This window comes from Nothobranchius furzeri, chromosome 2 (assembly GCF_043380555.1).
Source record: "Nothobranchius furzeri strain GRZ-AD chromosome 2, NfurGRZ-RIMD1, whole genome shotgun sequence".
In the NCBI taxonomy this organism is placed as follows: domain Eukaryota; kingdom Metazoa; phylum Chordata; class Actinopteri; order Cyprinodontiformes; family Nothobranchiidae; genus Nothobranchius; species Nothobranchius furzeri.
The window spans coordinates 10,916,365-10,937,650 of record NC_091742.1 but is presented as its reverse complement, the minus strand read 5'-3'; the positions used below and the strand labels follow the sequence as shown (position 1 = coordinate 10,937,650).

Below are 21,286 nucleotides of genomic sequence, written 5' to 3'. Positions count from 1 at the left end.
AGCTGATAAATCTCAATATTCAATGTCCTGGACATGACAGAGTAGGGTGTCCAATCCTTGTCCTCAAGGGCACCTTTCCAATTGCACCTAATTCAGTGGTTGAATTACCTGTTGAAAGGTGGGAGCTCAGTCGGGATGTGAAGCTCTCGATTTACCGGTCGATCTACGTTCCTACCCTCAGGTCGAGGCCTTTGGGTAGTGAATGAAAGAATGCAAGCTGCCAAAATGAGTTTTCTCCGCAGGTTGTCTGGACTCTCCCTTAGTGATAGGTTGAGAAACTCAAGGAGGGGCTCAAAGTAGATTTGCTGCTCCTCCATATCTTGAAGAGCCAGTTAAGGCAGCTCAGGCATCTGGTTAGGGTTACTTCTGGACACCTTCCTGACTATTTCTTGACTGGCTAGGGAATGCTCTGGGATTCCCCTGGGAAGCTGGCCCAAGTGACAGTGGAGAAGGAAGTCTGGGCCTCTCTGTTTAGGTTACTTCCCCCACGACCCGACTCCGGATTAGCAGACTGTGATGGATAGATGGATAAATACCTCAGGGTACCTGGTGGGCTGCCAGGCTAAGCGTCACCCCCCAGGCCCTACACCCTCTGCTGTCACAGACGCACGGCAGCAAAATGATCTGTGTGCATCGCACCCTCGCCCCGCCCTTACGGACGAGGAATGGTAGCTCCTCCATCCCCTGATCATCAGAGGATGGAGAGGCGGGGTACACACAGTAGTTTTGGCTCGTTAAATAACAATAGACAGCTACAGCTTATAAGATTGACTCTCCCGTATTCCAGGTGGAATTGACAAAGCTCCTCAGATGAGAAGCAAAACGTCTTCAAGAATCCAAAGAAGTCCAGTTGCCTTCAAGTTAGCCACTAGTTTGTTAGCAACCTGGCTAGCTATAACTGTTGCTTCGGTTAAACGACTACTTTCTGCAGAATATTCTTTAAAAATGACTGAATATTACTTTAAATCACACAAAAAACACGAGATGTTGACATCTGAAACTGTTTAAGAAACATTTCTGGAGGCGGAGGAGAGAACTTTAACTCTAGTCGTGTGACTTTTATTGGATTTTCCTCTATTGAGAAATGACACGCATGATAATCAGTCGATTTACACTTACACCCAGAGCTATTTTTATCTGAAATTCATCTCCTCACAATTGGAGCACCTTCTGGTCCTTTTAATCATAGCTACAGCCCGTGTGATATTTAGATTTTCTAATTACACTCCGTGTTACTTTGTGTAACCTTTACTACCATCTGGACAGAAAACAGACATGTTGCCGTTTGCGTCCTGGGAGCTGAAAACTACAAATGACTGCCTTTGATTAGAGTATCTCTGGTTTCCAGCTTTCATCCGACACCTAACAGGATGTTATTTCTATTTTCTATCTTGCAAAAAAATAAACAAATAAAAGCCATTACATGCATAAAAAAAGTTTTACTGAAAGCTGTCATGCACTAATGCTTTTAAGAGGTTTTATTATTCCCTTCAGCTCACTAATTATTGGCTATTATAATAAGTGTGAAGAGAGAAACATGTTCTGAGAGAAACTGAGACACACATTTACAGAAACATCCTTCCATTAATTCACATGTTGATGCAGAAAAGACAATGAAAAACAAGAAAATGCAAAAAATTTTATTGAGTCTCATCACAAAAGCTATTCACCTATTTTTAGAAAGCATAATTAAACACAGTAGGGGTGGGCTGCTTGAATGCAAGACTCTAAAGGTGGTTTTCCAGGAACACCACTCAGAGCAACTCGGACCGATCCAGCTCGGCCCGACCAATGTTTCCAAGGGCACAGTTCGGTATTTTCCCTCTAATTTCTCCCCTATTTTTAGTCCCTCATCCATTGAGGTACCTGGCAAGGCTGAGTTGGGCCTGCATCGTCATTCTGGCTGCTGACTGGCAAGGGGCCGGGTCACTGGTTGCTCTGAAGTTTTTCACTTTTCGTTTCACTGCCTGCAGCCGTTTCTTGGTTCAGAGTCTGACAAAATGCCATAAAACTGAGCAAAATGTCCAGCAACTCCAACATTTTTCAGCTGAGGTTTGTTTCTGTGGAGCATACAAGTTACCTTACCCCGGTTTTACACTGAAAGCATCGTCACTGCTTCAAATAGAATCCATTATAGTCTATGGAGTGTTTCAAAACAGCAGCTACGCGACAATTTCCAGCAGTGAAATGAAGGTGAAACATTACTTAAATGATATATAGTTTTTAGAAATATTTTTATTTAAAGATTTCTCAGTTTGTGATGCTTTTTGGAAACAGGGGATAAACCCCTGGTCTAATGCGCCACCTGGCTGGGGAAAGCCGTTCTCTCAAACTTCCTTCTAGTTATTATTTAGGTAGCACACACAAATTATGAGTGCCTTTGGCACAATGAGCCATTTTATTCTAGATTAATATAGATTAATTCCAAGATTACAGTGAGATTAATCTAGATTAACAAATGTACCTATGCCCACCCCTAGAAAAAAGTTTAATATCTTATCAGTTTTTTAATTTGTTTGGTGTGATAAGGTTAATATAATCCAAATTAATATTAAGGTAATAATAATGAAATGTAATCTTGTACTTTTTATTCAAACTTTAGTTGTTTTTTTTCAGTGCATGTTTAAAAAAGGATGTAAAATACAAAATGACCTACAAGTTAAATCAGGGATGTCAACACGAGAGCCAACATTCTCAACTTAATAGTCCTTTAGGAAAAAATTGCAAGAATTATTTTAATGTTGATCATTCTTTTCAATATAGGTCAAAAATAGGCATAATTGAAAAGGTTTTGAACATATAATGTTAGAAAGTGTCGATGTACATCGAGATACTAAATACATCATTCTACAAATGCAAATGGGGGCCACACAAGGTCCCTTTGATAGTTGCAAGGGGCCCCCAGTGGTGATTCGAACCACTGACCATCATTGTGCGACTTGAACAATTGCTTTTAGTTTTTTTACAACGTTTGTCAAGAAATATAATTAAAAAACCAGACGCATCATTCATTTATGCAGCTTGTAAACAGATTCGGTTACAAATTCGCAAGAGCCCGATGTTCAACAAAACTCTGGCCCTCCAACGCCTGCTGAGAGTCGAATCTCATTACTTTCAATTACATCACTGAGAGCTTCAGTAGCTGGCTGTTTAATATGTAGAGAGTTTGTTTCTCCCTGTGGAAAGAAGACATGTGAAAAGCAGACACCCAGGTATTCAAACAAACCAAAATCCCCCCGCTGACAAACACAAATGCTATTGGAGTTAATCGAGGAGATGAGAACGCAGCTGATCTCATCGGTGTTGTTTGTATTCTCCATCCAAGAGCTGAAAAGTCACAACTGGAGCTGCTGCCAACAGACCAAGCAGAAAAACCACCTAAAGCGTGCAGAATAGGACTTGAATGTCAGGTATAGGTCAAGATTCTTTACGTTTAGGGAAGCGTGAAAACAAAGAAAGGTAAATAACAACAGTGAAAGATGGAATTTTAGAATAATTTAACAATGAATCACTAGAGAATAAGTCTTCCTGCAGTTTTGAATGAATAAAGAAAATGAATGCATCCAATACAAAGTGACAGGCTCACATTGGGCCTGATTAAATATAAAGTTTGAGAAGGGACCACTATAGAAAAGTTATTTTATTTGTTTTCTTATTTTATTTGATTGTGTTGAATGAGATTAAGTCACAAAGTCATTTACAGAAAATGTTATTTAGAGTTGCACCACAAGTCTGTCAAACTTATCACGTTTGCAGACGACACCACCGTCATCGGACTCATCTTTGACGGGGATGAGTCGGCCTACAGAATGGAGGTGGAACGGCTGGTGTCCTGGTGCTAAACAACCAGAAGACAGGAGGTCGTTGTTGACTTTAGGAAGCACACAGCCCCCCTCCCCAAATAACCTTGTCTGACACTCTCATCATGATGGTGGATTTGTGTTGCTTCCTGGGCACCACCATCACCTCCATCATAAAAAAGGCCCAGCAGAGGATGTACTTTCTGAGGCAGCTGAATAAATTCAACCTGCCAGCACAGTCGATGAGGCAGTTCTACATCCTCACCTCTTCCATCACTGTGTGGTATGCTGGAGCTACCACCAGGGATGTGAAGAGAAGCAAGTGTGTTGTATGCTCTGCTGAGAAGGTTGGCTGCAAACTCCCCTCCATACAGGACCTGTACACCTCCAGGACATTGAGGCGTGAAGGTCAGCTCACAGCAGACCAGCCTCACCCTGGACAAAGTCTCTTCAACTCACTCCCATCTGCCAGGAGACTCTGATCCATTTAAACCAGAACCTCTCACCAGATAAACTGTTTCTTCCCCTCTGCAGTTGGTCTCGTGAATAACAATCCTAGAACTGCCCACTCCAGTTGCTTTGTCTCAGTCACATGACCCTGTGTTCTATTTGCACCAGAACCGATCCTCTCTGATCAGTACCTACACTGACTTGTATAAAGTAGCTGCTTCTCTAATTATTGCCTCCCTTTATTAACATTTCATTGTATTTATTTCTTCATTTTAATTTTTGCTCATTTTTTTATTTTTTCTTGCACCAAGTGTGATTTCACACTCGACAATAAAACCCTTCTGATTCTGACAGAGTAGGCGGTACTCAATCCCACAACCTTCTGGTTACGATGGGCACTAAACTCCTCCGCCACAGTCATCCTAAGCTAGTGCTATTAGCCTACGGTAAACAATTATTTAAAATATATTCCTTAGTATTTACCTGTCCAAAATAAACTTTGCCAACTCTTCACCAGTTTTAATCACTTGTAAATTACGAAGCTGCCTCCATATTTTAGAAGAACCTCCCACGTAAATTCTACTCAACTGTCATAAACACCTCACAAACTTTTAAATGGCTACAATTTTCTTTGAGTTATAGGAGACAGTAGCTGTAAAGCCATCCCGTATAAGTGAAAATATAGTCTGGCCACGACCCATACAGACCTCAGTTGTGGGGCTGAATCTATGGTTGTCTTTCAAACTGTCTCCAAATGCTATTGGACAACAAGCAACGTGAAGAAATGCCTAAGATAATCTGTTATTGTAACACTCATGTATTACTTCTGCTGCCCTTTCCTCCAGGTTCCCTCCATTACCCGATCTGTGGGCCGAGACAGGATCCTGGCCCTCCGCCAGCAGACTCAGTTCCTCTGGGACGCCTACTTCTCCTCCGTAGCCAAAATAGTCTCAACGACTCTGGAGGTGAGCGGACAGAAACCCGTCTTAGATGGGAGTTTTTGGGTTTAGATTGTCAGGAGGGCTTCATCTAATTTACTCAACTGGTTCGGTTCTGTACGCCGCTGCTGGCCACGCGTCACCTTCAGAGTGTTTCTCCACTTATCAGTTATTTTTCTCCCCAAAGGTTAGCTGAATGTGACTCTTCCTGCAGCTTTCCGTGTTTTATTTGAACATTTGCACCCAGAAGCTGCTCTGATCAACAGAAAGAGCCGACTGGGTCCGCTGAAGTAATTAAGGATTATTTATCTTGTCTTGCTCAAGGTCTGTTTTCTGCTGGTTCCAGCAGGGGAAAGTAAATCAAACGAGTGGCGAACTGTTAACTTGGTTTGTTCTTATAAAAATAATTTAAATGAAGTTAAGGGGGTGAGATGCATCTATGAATGACCTCAGCAGTCTTGTTTTCCTGAGTCTCTTTATTCTCTGTTGTTGGTTCAGTCCTAAGAAACGATTTGCTTTTTGCAAAGTTTCTGAACACAGATGATAATCTGCTTTTATCACCACCACCCACAGCAGCCACACCAATATTATCACACTAGCCTGCTCACACAGACGTGGTTTAAGAACTGAGAAGCAACTCATTGCACCAGTTTGGGTTAAAAAAAATTGAAAGATAATCCCCCAATAGGAGGCTCCTACCTGTGTGCGTAGTGAAATCCAGGTGGTGACTCCTTTTGGCCAGGTGGTATTTGTGTGGTGGAACAGGTGTACTCAATAAAGTGACCAAGTTTTTGCCTTCGTTTTACACAAGACAAATCATGATGAGGTGAAATCTGAAGGCTGCAGGAGGCAGCAGAAACAAACTTTATTTGAAAACATGTCATAGATGGCAGATAATAAAAGAAACGTAAATGTTTAATGTGGGAGACAATAAAGACTCAAACCTCTGAGATTAACGTTTGCTCAGTTTTATGATTGAAAAACTCCCAAGCGGCTGCTTTCCTGTTCTGTAAATTATCTCCACACACGATCAGACCTGAGCGGCTCCCCCCGACGGCCGGTTCTAGCTGAGAAGGAAATTAGACAGATGTCCGCTGACAGTCGTGTCGCTGCCAGCCAGATGTGCTAAGAACCGGGAGCCAGCGTGCCACCGGGCTAAATGGGTGTAATGAAGCGTTGTTGATAACTGTGGTGTCCCACATACAACGAGCCTGGCGGTGTCCCTCACACAGCGGGTGTGTTAATATCATCTCGCTGTGGGCACCACGTCTGCTCGGATAAATAGACGCTGTGGAGCCAGACTGGAAATATCAATACAATGTTTTATATTTTGTTATTAGTCTTAACTTAATTGAAGTTCATTGCAGTTACAGAAGGTTGTTTGTGGTGTTGTTGTGTCAAAATATTTGTACACATATCAGAAAGTGAATTAAAATGTGAATCTTTAACACTTCTACCACCTGTTGATCAAGTAGAAAGTACTTTTGGGATACAAAAACAGATTTCTTTTTCTTTTAACTTGTGCCAAAGCTACATTAATTTAGCAGTTTTCAATAAAAAGATCACATTGTTGTTTTCTTTGTGTAGAAAGATCAGGAAACTTGTAGACACAAATAGGTTAATCATACGTTTGCCTTAAAGTAGCAATCCAGAGTTTTCCCTTTTTCAGGATTTATGGATGATTTTTATTTTTTTTTATTAATAAAACTGATAGTCTTACCCATAAGCCCACCTTGGCCCGTAGATAGCCCGGCCAGTCAGACTCGTCCTCTGTCTACTCTACTCAGAGGACGAGTCTGGATACTCAGAGGCAGAGAGCACCACGAGGGGCGGGACTTGCCAACTCAAAATAACCAATCAGAAAAAGGCAGAACTGACGACTGTATCGTGACCATGTATTTTTTTAGCTGTCTTCAAAGATGGCGTCTGGTGACAGTCAGCACTTCTACTTGTTGTGGTTTTAAAGACACGTCCAAGTCATTAAGAACAGAGGAAAGAGCTGCAGCAAACGCCGCTTCAGACGCCATCTTTGTCGTTTATGACAAAACTGAGCATTGCGGTGTGTGATGTCACTGCTCAGCGCTGATTGGCTCGGCTACAATTCTCAGGAGGTGGGGTTATTTGAATGGGAGCGTTACCAGACCCGTTGGCATGGCTGGCCAGGCTAGCTTGTAGAACCCCTTGCAATGTGAATGGAGCGCCAGTCAACATTAGCCAATGGTGTCAGACATCGGCTTGCAGGTGTCAATCACCGAGCATGTACACGCGTGTTTGAGGATGCACTTAAGACCGTTAGTGACACTTCTTATGGACAAGTCTTTAAAGTGTGCAAACAATAACTGTAAAACTGTATTAAGCCTGGTTCATGCTTCTCCGTCAGCTGTGCAAGGGACAGACACGCACGGACTGACGGAAGCGTTTTGCTCTCATACTTCTCCGTCTCCTGGAGAGTGTTGCAAAGCAATTCCCCAGCAGGACAACAGAGGGCGTAGTGCTGTTCTGTGGTATCCTGTCATGTATCGGTCCAAGATAGTGTGTTTATATTGTTTGTTTTTTTATTTAAGAGACTTTTTAACACAGACAAATTTGTCTCTCATTCTCCTCCACCTCTTCATGCGCTCCCCACCTCTAAACCCACGTTTCCTGTCATTTCTGTCCACAAATAAAACGCTTGCTGCGCATCTTTTCACTCCTCCAGTCACGGGAAATTAAACGTTCGTCTTTTTAGAGTTTTTTTCGCGAGGTATTCTTCAAGCTGCTCCGTGTCTGCCGCTAGTTATCCTTGGCTCTATGTTTTTGAGGGCGCAATGGAGGCGGTGTAGACAACAGCGGCGTCCTGACCAATCTCAAGCTTGCGTTGTCCGTCTCGACTGACGGATGTTTAGAAAAGAGAGCTTAGCTCCGTCCGTCCTTGCGGAGCTCTCCGGCAGGCCCGCCAGGACGTTGCGTGTCCCCGCGCTGACACAGACGGAGAAGCATGAATCAGGCTTTAGAGGTGCAGCTGTTTTTAAGTAGGGTCCTTTGGTTCATTACGTTTTTCTGCCAGATGGTGCCCTCTGAGAAAGAACTCCTGATTTCTGTTTTAATAAAAAAAATACTACATTCAAAGTTTTTAATATACATTATTTTTCATGTAGATTAATGAAGATTTTTAAAACATTGAATATTCAGCAGCTCTAAATTAGAAATGAAATTGTTTTTTGTTTTGCCAAAGCAGCTGAAGGACAGTCTCTCTAAGGGTTGCAAATGGCCCAAGGGTCACACTTTGGACACCCCTGCCTTAAATGATTATCCTTCATTATTAATATCTCTTAATTGAGCTTTTTGTTGTTGGTCAGTAGATAACTGTTCAGCTTATAAGTAATACATTCAATTCCAGTAGAAGTGTTCTGAATTATATTCACATGTTTAACCCTTTCATGCCTGAATTACTACCTGAGTCTGTTTCTTTGGTCCCAATGGACTTTTATTCCGAAAGGCATGAAAAATGATCATTTAAGCACGATTTTACCACATTAAACACTACATCCTGAACATCTGGATGAGCTCAGAGTACGTCTACATTGTGCCGTTTCTTCTCCTCTGAAGCAGCCAGAGGTCGTGGTTTTTCACATTTAACCTTTGGTAACAAGCCAGATGAATACTAGCTGGACAACAAATGGACAGCTCCTGTTGGGATCAAATTACCGTAATACCAATTTGAAGATGTATCTGAGCTGTGTGAAGTCATTTCACTTGTAGAGGCTTCCCAGAGCACCAGATGTTACCCAACAGCTGGCTCCTTTTGGCTCCAGGCAACACGAAAGGAGTTTTCATGCTGAAACAGCCAATCTGCACATTTATTGCTTTTATTCAGGTTATGAATAATGTTCTTCTAGCCTTAAACACTCTTCCCCTCACCATTTCCCTTCTCTTTTTGAGGATGTAAAGAAAAGCAAATCTAATCATGATGTTTGGAGACATTATTCTCTTTTGTTCTCCTTGCATCCCAGATAATTCAGGACCGTGTGGAGTCTCATGTGTCCAGGAACCACCTGCTGTGGAATTCCCTACCTGGAGGTCTCTACGCCCTCCCACAGTACTCAGCTGACCCTGCTCAGTTTCCCTTTTACTACGCCATGCTGGGTAAGTGTACCGATCCAGTTCTGTAAGGTCTTTATTAAAGATCAAACTTAAAAAAACATTAATTTACCTGCAAGTTTAGCTCACAACTGTCAGTGCGAGAAAGAATACAGATGATGTAAAAAAAAATCAGACTTTTATGTCGGCAGCTGAGTGTGAAACGGCTGTGAGGAGAGTTCTTGAGCTAGGAGAGTCTCTTATGCTGAGGAGTTTAAGTACTTTTTCTCAGATTGATGGTGGAGATGGAGCTAAGCTGTGAGACAAATGTCTGTCTCTGTCCCACTCCTCTGCTCATAAAATGTAGATCATGACTGAAAGAACAAGGTCCCAGATGCAAGATGATGTCGATAATGTGGCTGGACACAGCGTTAGACTTCAGGGTGGAGCTCAGAGTAGAGGTGCTGCTGCTCCTCATCAAAGAGAATCATCCGAGGTGGTTATAGCCTCCATTTGGAGGTTTTCTAGGCACATCCCACTAACCACAGGGAAAGCCCTAGAACTCACTGCAGGGATTATATATTCTCTCAGGTCAGGACCTTGGGTAGTGAATTCAAATGACGACTTTAGTCGTTATTGGCAGTGAATGAGTTAACACCATGTTTTAGTTAAAGATTCTCCCAGAACCTGTTATGGTTTCCTCTTATCGGTTTACCAATGATAAACAAAATCAGAGTAAAATAATGCAGAAAAGCAGCTTAATTGCTGTGGGCTTCTGCTTTCATGTTGTTTCTGAAAAGTCTCAACTTTAGGATCCATTTGGAGAAACTTTGGTTTCTGTGTACACGAGAGGTATAAATGCAGCCAACGATGGGCTGAAGTGAATGGGGAAACTGGGAGTTCAGTCAGCAGCAGACTCGCACTCATCTCGAGGAAGTCTGTAGTTTGAGGAGTAAGGAAGCGTGGGAAGATGCTGCCTGAAGGCACACCGTGGTCCACCTCCTCCACCCACCACTAGAAACAAATGAGTGGGAAAGGTCCTTGGTACAAAACATTAGTTCTCCCATCGGCGAGCTTGGTTCTGCATGTCCAAACCCAAGGCCTAATCCGATTTTAGTTTTATTTAGCCTTTACTTTACCATTCAGCACATGAATTCAATCAGGAAAATGGAAACAAAAGTAAGAAGTGTGCTTACGGGGGTCGTGTTCAGCTTTTTAACACCTCAGGGTTACAACTTTCCAATTATTGTGACAGCCGTAGGAGGAACCGGAACACGCTGAGTGCCCTACAACCCAAAATCACAAGAATTTACACAATCTTCATCTCAGACACCTCGGTGCCAGATGCCACAGGGCGCCAGGGGTCAGAGCAGTTTTAACTCGTCTGAAACTCGGCTTTTCAAAACACAAACAATTATGTTAATCCACAATGACAATGTTATGCAAATTCCTCTTGTTTTATTCCACGTGGGCTTTTTTTATCTGCCCAGCAGCCAGAAACAAAAAGAGCATGTGGGAAAACTGGCTGGTAAAAATGTTTGTAATATGAATAAATATAAATAGTTTTAGACTGGAGTAGAACTCAGAAGGCTGTATATGTCTGCGTGGGAACGAGTCTCCGTAGACCGAGGCTGTGACTCAGATCGATGTTCGTCTCCCTCTGAGGGATTGTGGACACGCAGGTTAGGAGGTGAAGAGAAGGGATGGACTGAAGGATAGAAGGAAAGATGGAGTCGTTTTGTTTATGCCTCTGCAGTAAATCACTATTTCTGCTGCTGCTGCTCAGGGAATAACAACGTCAGTGCCGAGTGTTCGACAGTCTCACTCTGCTACCTTCCCATAACTTTTGATGGCAAAGCAGTTGTAACTTTTTGCCTGATAGTTTGACTCGCTGCTCAGATATATTTGCCTCAGGAGCTGTAAGAAGAACCCGTTGTGAAGGCTAAAGCTGCAGCTTCACTTTTTAGACGGGATTTCCATATTTATATCGAAATTCACATCACATTGGTCAAAGTGTAGAGTAGTATATTAACCTTTAAAAGCACCCAAATACATACAATCATTTCCCTCTACACCAATCACAAGCTTGCGTTTTCCATCTCGGTCGACAGATGTTTAGAAAAGTGGCCAGGACTTCATCCATCCTTGCAACAATAACGCCGTTGCGACGCTTACGCAGATGCATAAACTAGGCTTAACCCTTCACCCAGAGACTCCGTTTAAGAACTATCAGGTCCTCTGATGCTAGACTCTTCGGAGATTTCACAATTATAATCCCAACTCCCTCAATTAATTATATTCAAGTTGTCTGTGAGCCTTTACAACAATTTTATTTCTAATTAGCATACAAAAGTCAGGCCTTTGTGTGCTCTTTAGTAGGAAAATGAGCCAACAAGTCTCATACTAGTGAAATAATTACTTTTAATAAATTTTTTAAACAAAAAAGAATAAATAGCTCCCACAGAACAGACCAATATAGAGTAAATCTGTTTTTTATAACTGCTTGTAAATTAATTTTCAAGCACAAACTAAAACACTGACCTCCCAACTTCTTTTAGATCTTTTGTATCCACTTGCTCTTACAATGCACCCAGGATCCATCTTGGTTTTAATTAAACTCATTTGCTCTGCAGCAATGACCTTTTGCTGAGTCACTATTCATTTGTTGCTTTATGTAAGACTTTTAAATCCAATGTTATTCATGAAAAGGGTAATGAGACTTGCGCTCTGAAAAAACTTAATTATTGCTCAATTTAGGTGCAGCTGTGTTCTGCATGCAGAAAACTGGTTAATTACCCACTTTTATTACAAGTTGGAATTTTACTTTGAACACGAGTCTCAAAAAATCCTTATTCTTTTTAATTAGATGTATTTAAATCTTTGAAGCTGAATCATCTTTTGCACATTTAGATGTTTTACCCATCTATATCAGTTGTACTTGGTATACATTTATATTTATTAGTGGATCAAATTTAACACGGCTATAATTGTTGTTGTCCTCAAGGCCAACCACCAGATTTTGGGTATCGAGGCTCATTTACGCCTGAACTGAGATAAATAATGTAATGCATGACATGTATTTTATAAGATTAATTAAATAAAACAACAGTTCTGAAAAGGCCAAACAAAGACGACGACAACGGTGATGTTGCTCTTTCTAAGAATCGGAGCTTGAACCCATTTCTGTGACACCTCCCCCCACAAGGTGCTTCCATAAATACCACTTAGCCCACCTGAGATGGCTGGTCGGGAGGCCCAGTGTCAGAGAGATGGATAGAGCTACACTAAAGAGCACTCCGGCTCCACTTATCCATGAGGATATGTGCTCCCTTATTCCCATACCCAGCTGACACGAGTTTCCATGTGCCTGCTGTCCTGGCTTTTTGTGTTTTTCTGAATGTTAAAAGTCTGTTGTCCTAAATGTTATTTGTTATAAATGCATTTTGTCTATAGGGTTATGTAATTCTTGGTCTTTTTCACATACAGGCTGGGTGTTTTTCAACTCCCATCACCTGCATTAGCCGCAGACAGGAAGTAGATGAGAAAACAATTGGCTCAGAAGCCAGTCACAGGGAAACTTTCATTGTTGGCCTCACTCACCTTGGCTTGTGAACGCTAACAGAAAGGAGCGTGCAGACTAGTAGAAGCTAACCGTTAGCATTAGCAACATGGCAGAAATCCTCCAGGTTAGTGTAATTCATGGAGATAAAACATCAATGTTTCATTTTTCACCCATAAAAGAAGAGCAAACAAAGGCAGAGGATGAGTCGTGTTGCTGTTGGCCAATCAGAGGAGACACACACTCCTATACACACACACACACACACACACACACACACACACACACACACACACACACGCCAGCCAAGGTTCTGCTTCATGAACAAAGATAAAATCTGTATTTTAATGTTCTGCTCTCACATTTTTATTTTTCATTTCCTTAAACTCTTGGCAGCAATCCTGAATTTGTCGAAAATGACAGGCCTGCCTAATTATTCAGCAAACCAATTAATTGTTCCATCTCTTCAACCTCATCTTGAGTCAATAATTTTAATTTCTTAATGATATTATAACTTCTAATTGAATTGGGCTTTACACCAGGAATTATCTTTGATATCTCACAAAAAGTACATTTATATGCAAAAGAAAAGTTAATTTGTGTATGTCCGTCATTTATTATTAATATTGATCAGATCTAAAAGATGCCTGGAATTGCATAAATTCTGTTTGTTGACGTAAAATCTGCCGTTTGACAGTTGCAGCACCCAGAGCAGTGTGTCTGGACCTTTTTATGTGTTATGTAGAGCTACATGACAACTGTCTCTGTGTTTATGTGCAGGTAAGAGCCCGTCGCAGCAGTTCACTGCTGTGATCCACACCCTCACCCCTCTGCAGTCCCAGATCTCACCCGTGGTGAAACTCATCATCGCTGTAGCCAAGTCCAAGTTCTGTGAACAGGTGGGCAGAGCGGAAGCACATTCAATTTAAAATCACTTCCGGTTTACAATATAAACTAAACAGTGCACGTTACTCCAGCTTTTGCAATGGAAAATATAATTTCTTATTGATTTTTTACATAAAACCTGGCTGTTTTAAAACCAGCATGCAGAATCTTTCACAGCATAATAACTACCTTCCTTTTCTGTCCCTCACATAGATAGTGGTTTTATGGAACTGCGACAAGCCTTTACCTCCTAGAAGCAAGTGGCCCTCCACCAGCGTGCCTCTCTCTGTCGTCGAAGGACAGACCAAGGTAACAGCTGCTGTCTTTTTGCATCCATTACTGTGTTGAAACGGACCTAAAAGCTGAGCGGTGAGACGTTTGTCTGCATGTTAAACAAGATGCAAGCCTAAAGGTGTGCCAAGAAATTAATCATATGTGATTAATAGCCTTGAGGTGCAGGGTCATGTTGGATATTGTATAAGAAGCTTATTGAAATAATTACTATTTAATTTGCATTGTGGTAAAACTGAACTATGGAATAAGGTAAAGTTTAGAGTACAGAGAAAAAATGAAGCGTACAATAAATAGAAATAAAAGAAAAGGAAAGGAAGTTTTGATTTGGAGCTATTCGTGTGAATCTGTGAAGATCGTTGTCGTCTTCTGGGCTATTGAGTTAATTTAAAGCAGAGGTCGCTCAACATTCTTTTTTCTATAGCCGATACCAACGCCATCAGCCGATGGCTGATTTTTATGTTCGATATCTAGATGGTTTCATGCTGAAATGTCACTTATAACATCAGTTGATTCACAAAACTTCTGAAACTGAATCAGTTTTTGAACTCTGAGTTTAACCAGCTGTTAAATGTAAATTTGTGCACCGTGTTGAAATCAGACATCTAACTAAAGTTGATCAAAAAAATCAAAAATTAGCAAACTGACCAAGTATTAAATATTCTAAACTGGTAAATATAATAAATTTTAGTTGAAAACTAATTATAAATATTATTATTATGTTGTTCAGGAAAGTAAATATACATTAAATAAAATTCTGCAGCAGCACTGGGCTGCCTAAGGATGTGCCTGATTTTAAACCGGCTTTTCGAAGGAGTTATAACAGCCAGATATATCGCCTGACCGATATATGAGTCCACTCAAAATTTAAAGTTACAATAGCAAATTTAAAAAACAAATTAGCTTCAAACGTTTTTTTCTAAGTCTCAACAACCATCTAATATCGTACAGCTATAAATGTATTGTGGAGATTAAAAAAAATTCAATTAAAGTGGTTCTCTCACATTTGTCTAAAAATCTCCACCAATAAAACATTTCAGACCAAAATCAACTATTGGACCAACTGGCTGTCGGTGTCGCCGAATCGCCGCACTTCCCTGGGTCCACCATTCATCACACACTCTTGTGTGTGTAGCAACAGAAAACCACTGGTGTGAGAAGTTCTACGCTCATTAATATCGACTAAGGAGAAACAGCCAGCTGCCACCACTTCAACTTTAGGACAAACTACCAGAGTCCCAAAAAGAACAACACCAATTGAAGTCACGGACAACAAAAGCCAATTGGACACAAAAACGATGACTGGTGTTAAACACTCTCTCGTTTCCTCCGGCATCGCGGCAGAAGCATCTCAGGGAAGATATAGCTTGGCCTGCCAGACTCTACAGAGAGGACAAGTCTGGATACTCAGAGGCAGAGAGCCCCATGAGGGGCGGGACTAGCCAGCTCAAAAATAACCAATAAGAAAATAAGCAGAAACTATGACTGTACTGTAGTCAAAGATGGCATCTGGCAATGGTGCAGACATCTTTCTTTAGAAGAAAAGCTTTTAGTGTTTCTTCTTGTTGTTTTAATGACATGTCCAAGTCATTTAAATCATCTTTGTTGTTTATGAGAAACTGAGCATCGTGGTGTGTGACGTACGCTGCTCAGCACTGATTGGCTACCTTAGAATTCTCAGGGGGTGGGGTTATTTTATGGGAGCGTTGCCGGCCCTTTGCTTCCCATAAGGAAGCATTGGCATGGCTGACCAGGCTAGGGAAGCTGCCCGTGGGGAGGGCTGAGTGTTCTGGGATCGTTTTTCCATTCAAAACCTAGCTTGTTCTGTAGATTTGCCAAAGCTGCTTTAAGAGAAAACATACATCCAGTCTTAAAGCTCACAGCTGTTCTGTGGGTTTGTTGTGTCTTCAATTGTTTCATTTCCTCATTAGTCTGAACAACTCGACCTCTTAAACACTCATCACAGGCTCACTAGCCAAGCCGCCCACACAACCTCCTCTGTCTGAATCTTGTTTTTGTCGCCTAATTGCTTCTGTTTGTTTTCATGTAAATGTCTCCCCCTTGAAATACGTGAACAATGTTTCCGCTGGTGACAGTAAAAAGCCTCTTGCAGTGTGTGCGGCCCTATAATTAGTCATGCTGTATGTTGTCAAGCTGCCAGGACAGATGCTCTTGAGTGTGTTCGCTTCAATTGCATGTTTGCTCCCACTGTAATAACAGCAAACATGCACGCACAGGAAGTGTCATTTGTCTCAGCGGGTTGCAGCAGCAGAGTAATGTGCTGTTGGTTATGACGGTTTCTACTCTGTAATGCTGAGTGTTATACTCCATCAAAAGCCTTCACTTCATCTCCGTTGTCAACATCGCATTTTGCTGACTCTACTGCTGTTAGTCTGTCAGATCACTAAAATAATAAACATTTGACTGAAATTAGTCATAAAAACAAGTCATTCATCTATCTATTAGGGATGGGATTTGCAAATATTAACATTTGAGCAATAATTTCAGCTTACTTGTGATAAAAACGGAATAAAATTAGTTTCTACTCCCTCTAAACATGACCACTAGGTGGTGATAATATGCTGAGTTGCTCACTCTGGCTTTCCACTGGATGTGAAACTGGTGCAAATGTAATAAGGCATGTTTTCCCTGTGTGTGCGTTACTACAAGGAGTGAAAAAATTCCATGAAGCTGCTCTCAAATCACCAGAGAATTGCATGATCATGCATTATTTAGGCAGTTTAGACCATAACAAGCAAGGTGAAAACTGGCAGCATGTATGGAGGCATCACAGACAGTTGGCATTTTTCCATTGTTGGAACTTCGGGGGAGATTGAGGTAAGACAGGAGTCCTCTCGGCTGTTGTCTCCATTCAAATTCAGCCCTTTCAGAACTTTGCACAGACGTCAGCATATTTGTCGGCAGTGAGTGATGTCACTGATCAGCGCCAAAAAGCATCCACAGCAATATTAATAACATAAAAAAGCTTATTTTTCTAAGTATATCATGATTTAATCCGTTGGGAAAACGAGAGCAGCTGCGAGATGTAATATGTGGCGTTTAATGACCAGATGAAGCTCAGGTTTTGACAACAAAGCCCTGTGAATTCCATTGTGTTTTCATGTGTTTGGAGTTTTAGACAATGTGGGGGAATTCTGCCGTGCTTTCCAGCATTGAGAGTTTAGTAAATGCAATTTTGAAGAAGTGCAATCGGTGCCTCTTTGCATGTGCTTCCATTTTGCTTCACAAACACCTGTTGATTTCATTTCCTACTGAGTTACAACCAATCAGCGTGAGTTAACCAAAAGTTCTGCTCTGCAACTCTACCGAGCCATTCAGAGTACCAACCCCTGATCAGGTACTTATCAGGCCCAGTCAATTGGAGACAGTCGCATGCCTGGAAATTCTTGTAAATTGACCCTGAAGTTCCAACAGTGCCTGATGTTGTATATTTTTCTGGGTGTTTGACTTCCTGTCTGGCCTGATCAGAACTGCTGAGCTTGAAGTGTTCTGGAATCGTAGCACATACAATAATAGGTCCAAAGCATAAATGTAGCAGAGCAACACAACACTACGCCTTAAAGACGTGTCAGATATGCGCCACTCCACGCCTGGTAGAAACAAGCCCATTGACTACAACGGTGGTTATTAGCTGTGTATTACATTTTACGGACGTTACACAATGCTTTTGTTTTCAGGCAGGCATAGGTGGCCAGTATGACATGGTCTGGAAACGTATCATAGTATTATTAATAGTGGAGTCTCACAAAGTGTGCAGCTTCCAACACTTTAATATAACTTGCTTAATTACACAAATATAACTAAAATTAAATAAAAGCACAAACAGCTTCCATTTGTACCATTTGATATCTATTAGGACTAAATTTTCAGGTGCACTTTTTTGGGGGGAAATAAAGTCAAGACTGCCAATTTGGCTTTTGATGATCAAACTGAGGTCCCAACCCCACCTAAAGGGCCCACCTGTCTATGCAGCACATTGGTGAACATGATACAATAAACGCCTACCACCTCCAGCCTGTCTGTTCTGAGGTGTAAACACGGAAGATACGTGACTTGAGACTTCCGGTCACCGGTCCAGAGAGGCACAAGTTGCAAACCTGGTTTTCTGGTGGCAAGACTACTCATTTAACTTGGATAGGGTCATTTCAGTAACTTCTGGCTTTGATTTCAAAATATTACAAAGATACTTAGTGGGCCTTTCAAACTTCAACACAAAGTCAAAACCTCAATGTTTTTTGTTGTTGTTTGACTTTTGCATGCGCTAGAGATGTTTTCTAAAAATAGACTTTTAACCATTTTTAAGTAAATTTGTTTAAAAAGGCACATAAATAATTCTAAATAACACTAGTTGTGCTAAAATGTTTGTAGCCCTGCATTTTAGAAACGTATTTATTTGAAGCTCAAGTAGACCCTTCCACCCCCCAATAAAACTATCCATGTTTTGTACCTCAATTTGTTCTCCTAACAGTTGAATAATTCACACTTTAATTACAAGTCAATAACTTGGGCAGCAGCCATCTTTAGGCTAATGGATCAGGCTCTAGTACATTTGCTGTTAGGCACTGAATTGATAAAGAGTCACACAAAAGCCATTAAGGGAGCTCGCTGATCGACAGACACACGGTTGGGGGGTGAAAACAAAAACTTTTGTTTATTTTGTTCAGATTATTTATGCCTTTCTACCAATTATATTAATTTAAAACTGACGTAAACAAGATGTCTTTGACCTTTAAAAGCGCTCTGCCTCAGTAAAGTTTAATTAATTCTTCTTTTTTTGCTGGTGCTATGGATTCATTAACTATACTAATCCACGACTGTGTCTCTTCTTCTGTGCAGACCATGAGCAGTCGTTTTTTCCCCTACAACACCATCATCACTGATGCCATCCTCAGCCTGGATGAAGACACTGTTCTCTCGACCAATGAGGTGAGTTTAAGACTACAAACAGGGGAACATAAGATCCTGATGCTTCATCAACTAAAGGGGCTGAAATGCTACCACAGAAAATTAAAACATTTAAATTTAAGTCATGTTTCCTAAAATTACTATTTCAGACCATTTATGTTTAGATCAGGAATGTTTCTAAGGAGCAGCTAAATATATAAGCTATAAGCTAAATAAATATCACGTTATAATGTAATAACTTTATTGCTATAACAATAAAGTGTTTGTATGTTAATACATTATAAAGTTCTTTCATTGCAATTAGAATATTGTAAAAATGTGAAAAGTATACTGTTAGAGCAATACATTTATTGTATTGTAACGTGAACTTTATTGTTTAAAAAATGTTGTTTTTTTACATTTGTACAATATACTATCATACGGAAGCATTCACTTCGGAAAAAACAACTGTTCTGTACGACGAGTATTGCTCAATCATTCTCGTGTGCTGTTATTGGCAAAACAATACGGGAAGTGTCTGTGCAATGTCGCAAAACTAATAAAAATACTCTATGTAGATAAGATTGTTAAGAATCCAAATCCAAAACTAAGTAAAAGTGAATTAAACTCAAACGGGCATGTTTAATTTCTAGCCAGTTAAAAAGGCCTTCGGGCAGATGTGTCCTTGTACGAATACTACAGAGATGTTTTTATTTCTTTTGAATTATTATCTAATTAAGAAAAATGTGTCTGAAGAAAGTTTGTCTTTTAAAATTATGATTATTCCAATATTACATTTTTTTGTCAAGTGAAAACAAAACACTTCCATATATCATGTTATAATATTTATATTGAAAGAACCTGATAGTATAGTACAAAAAGTATATTGTTAAAACAATTAAGTTATCTTTAATTATTATTAATATGATTTTTTTTTACATGGATGGCATCTCTAAGCTTTCGTACCTATAAAGAAACACCTAAAGCCACAGTAGCCAGGAGTTTTGCTGAATTGTTATAGATGCATTTTTCTTACTTTAAATGTGAACCTTTCCTAAAGCCAATAAAAAGCATCTGGGTTATTTCTGAAAACCCCATTCGATTAGTTCACGAAAAGCTGAGTCAATCACATATTTGTGTTTCCACAAGTCAAACAGCCTGTTGGTGGAAAAGTTTCCAGTCTGCAGAATTTCTTGTCAGCTAGTAGAAGAAGCTGCTGATATCCTAACACAGTATTGATCCCTTTGAAATGAGGCAATCAGTTCACGTAAAGTAATGAATACTATTTATTATAAATGAATTGCCCCACTCTGCCAAACAGCGCTGTGACCACTCAGAGGTGAAAACGGGCTTTGCTAAGATCAGACTAAGCAGGGGTAGAGAGCTTAGCAAAGCTAGAGTCAGAGTTATGATGACAGAGCTACTCCATCTCAGCTTTATTAAATCACGGCATGACAATTGATTATTGTTCTTTGTTTTCTACTTATTGCTGAGGAAAAGTGGTAAAAAAAAAACAAAGACACGAATAGAGGTGGAAAAATGAAATAAAAGTAAAAGCAAGTGTAAAGGAGGGAGCTGGGGAGCAGACTGAGTAGGACTTAATGAAAAACAAGTGCATTGATGGAGTCAGGAGGTTTACCAGAGCCATTACCTCAGAGTCTGTATCATTACTCTGTCAAAACACTGAGCTCCTCTTTGATTAAAGTCCCACTTGTTATTTAAAGCGAGGATGAGACACACCTCAGTGGTTTGCTACGCTCACATTCATCTCAGGACAAATCAAAAACCACTGAATTGTCTAAATGAATGTCAAGAGAGGAAATTATAGTTGGTCTCCATTTATTTATTTTTTTTTAACTTTGAAATGTTAGTTTGCATTGAGCAATAAACCAAGACAACTGTTTATAAAGATATATTTTTATTTGGCTTTCATAGACATTAAATCTCACAGGAAGTGTTGTCTTGTTCTTGCTAAAACATTTTGGAATATGGTGTCCACTTTAGGACATCTTTAGGTCTCATTGTCTTCCTCTTATCTGGGTCTGTGTCATGGGAAGCATTCCATTTCTGCCAGCTCATCCAATGGGAAACCAAAGTGAGAAAACTCATTTTGGCCGCTTGTATCCGCGATCTCGTTTTGGTCACTACCCAAAGCTCATGATCATAGGTGAGGGTAGGAACGTAGATCGACCGGTAAATCGAGAGCGTCCCCTTTTGGCTCAGCTCTTTTCACCACAACAGACCGGCACAACACCCGCATCACTTGCGATTCGTCCACGTTAAGGCGTATATGCAGAGGACGGTTTGATGGACCAGGATCCAATCATTTACTCATTCACTGCCAATGACGATAAAGTCTTCATTTGCATTTTTTTACTGTTCGGGCATCGGAACGAGCC

General features: G+C 40.6%; 1 protein-coding gene across 2 annotated transcripts in view; it reads left to right on the top strand.

The window, feature by feature from the left end:
- LOC107377760 (exostosin-1) overlaps positions 1–21,286 on the top strand; it is a 222,080-nt gene that overhangs the window by 180,648 nt on the left and 20,146 nt on the right. For both annotated transcript variants that reach the window (XM_015947586.3, XM_054748099.2), the window contains 5 exons: positions 5,096–5,215; positions 9,181–9,313; positions 13,587–13,705; positions 13,905–14,000; positions 18,840–18,929. In XM_015947586.3, the coding sequence (XP_015803072.3) occupies positions 5,096–5,215; positions 9,181–9,313; positions 13,587–13,705; positions 13,905–14,000; positions 18,840–18,929 (558 nt within the window). The remainder of the gene's footprint in view (positions 1–5,095; positions 5,216–9,180; positions 9,314–13,586; positions 13,706–13,904; positions 14,001–18,839; positions 18,930–21,286) is intronic.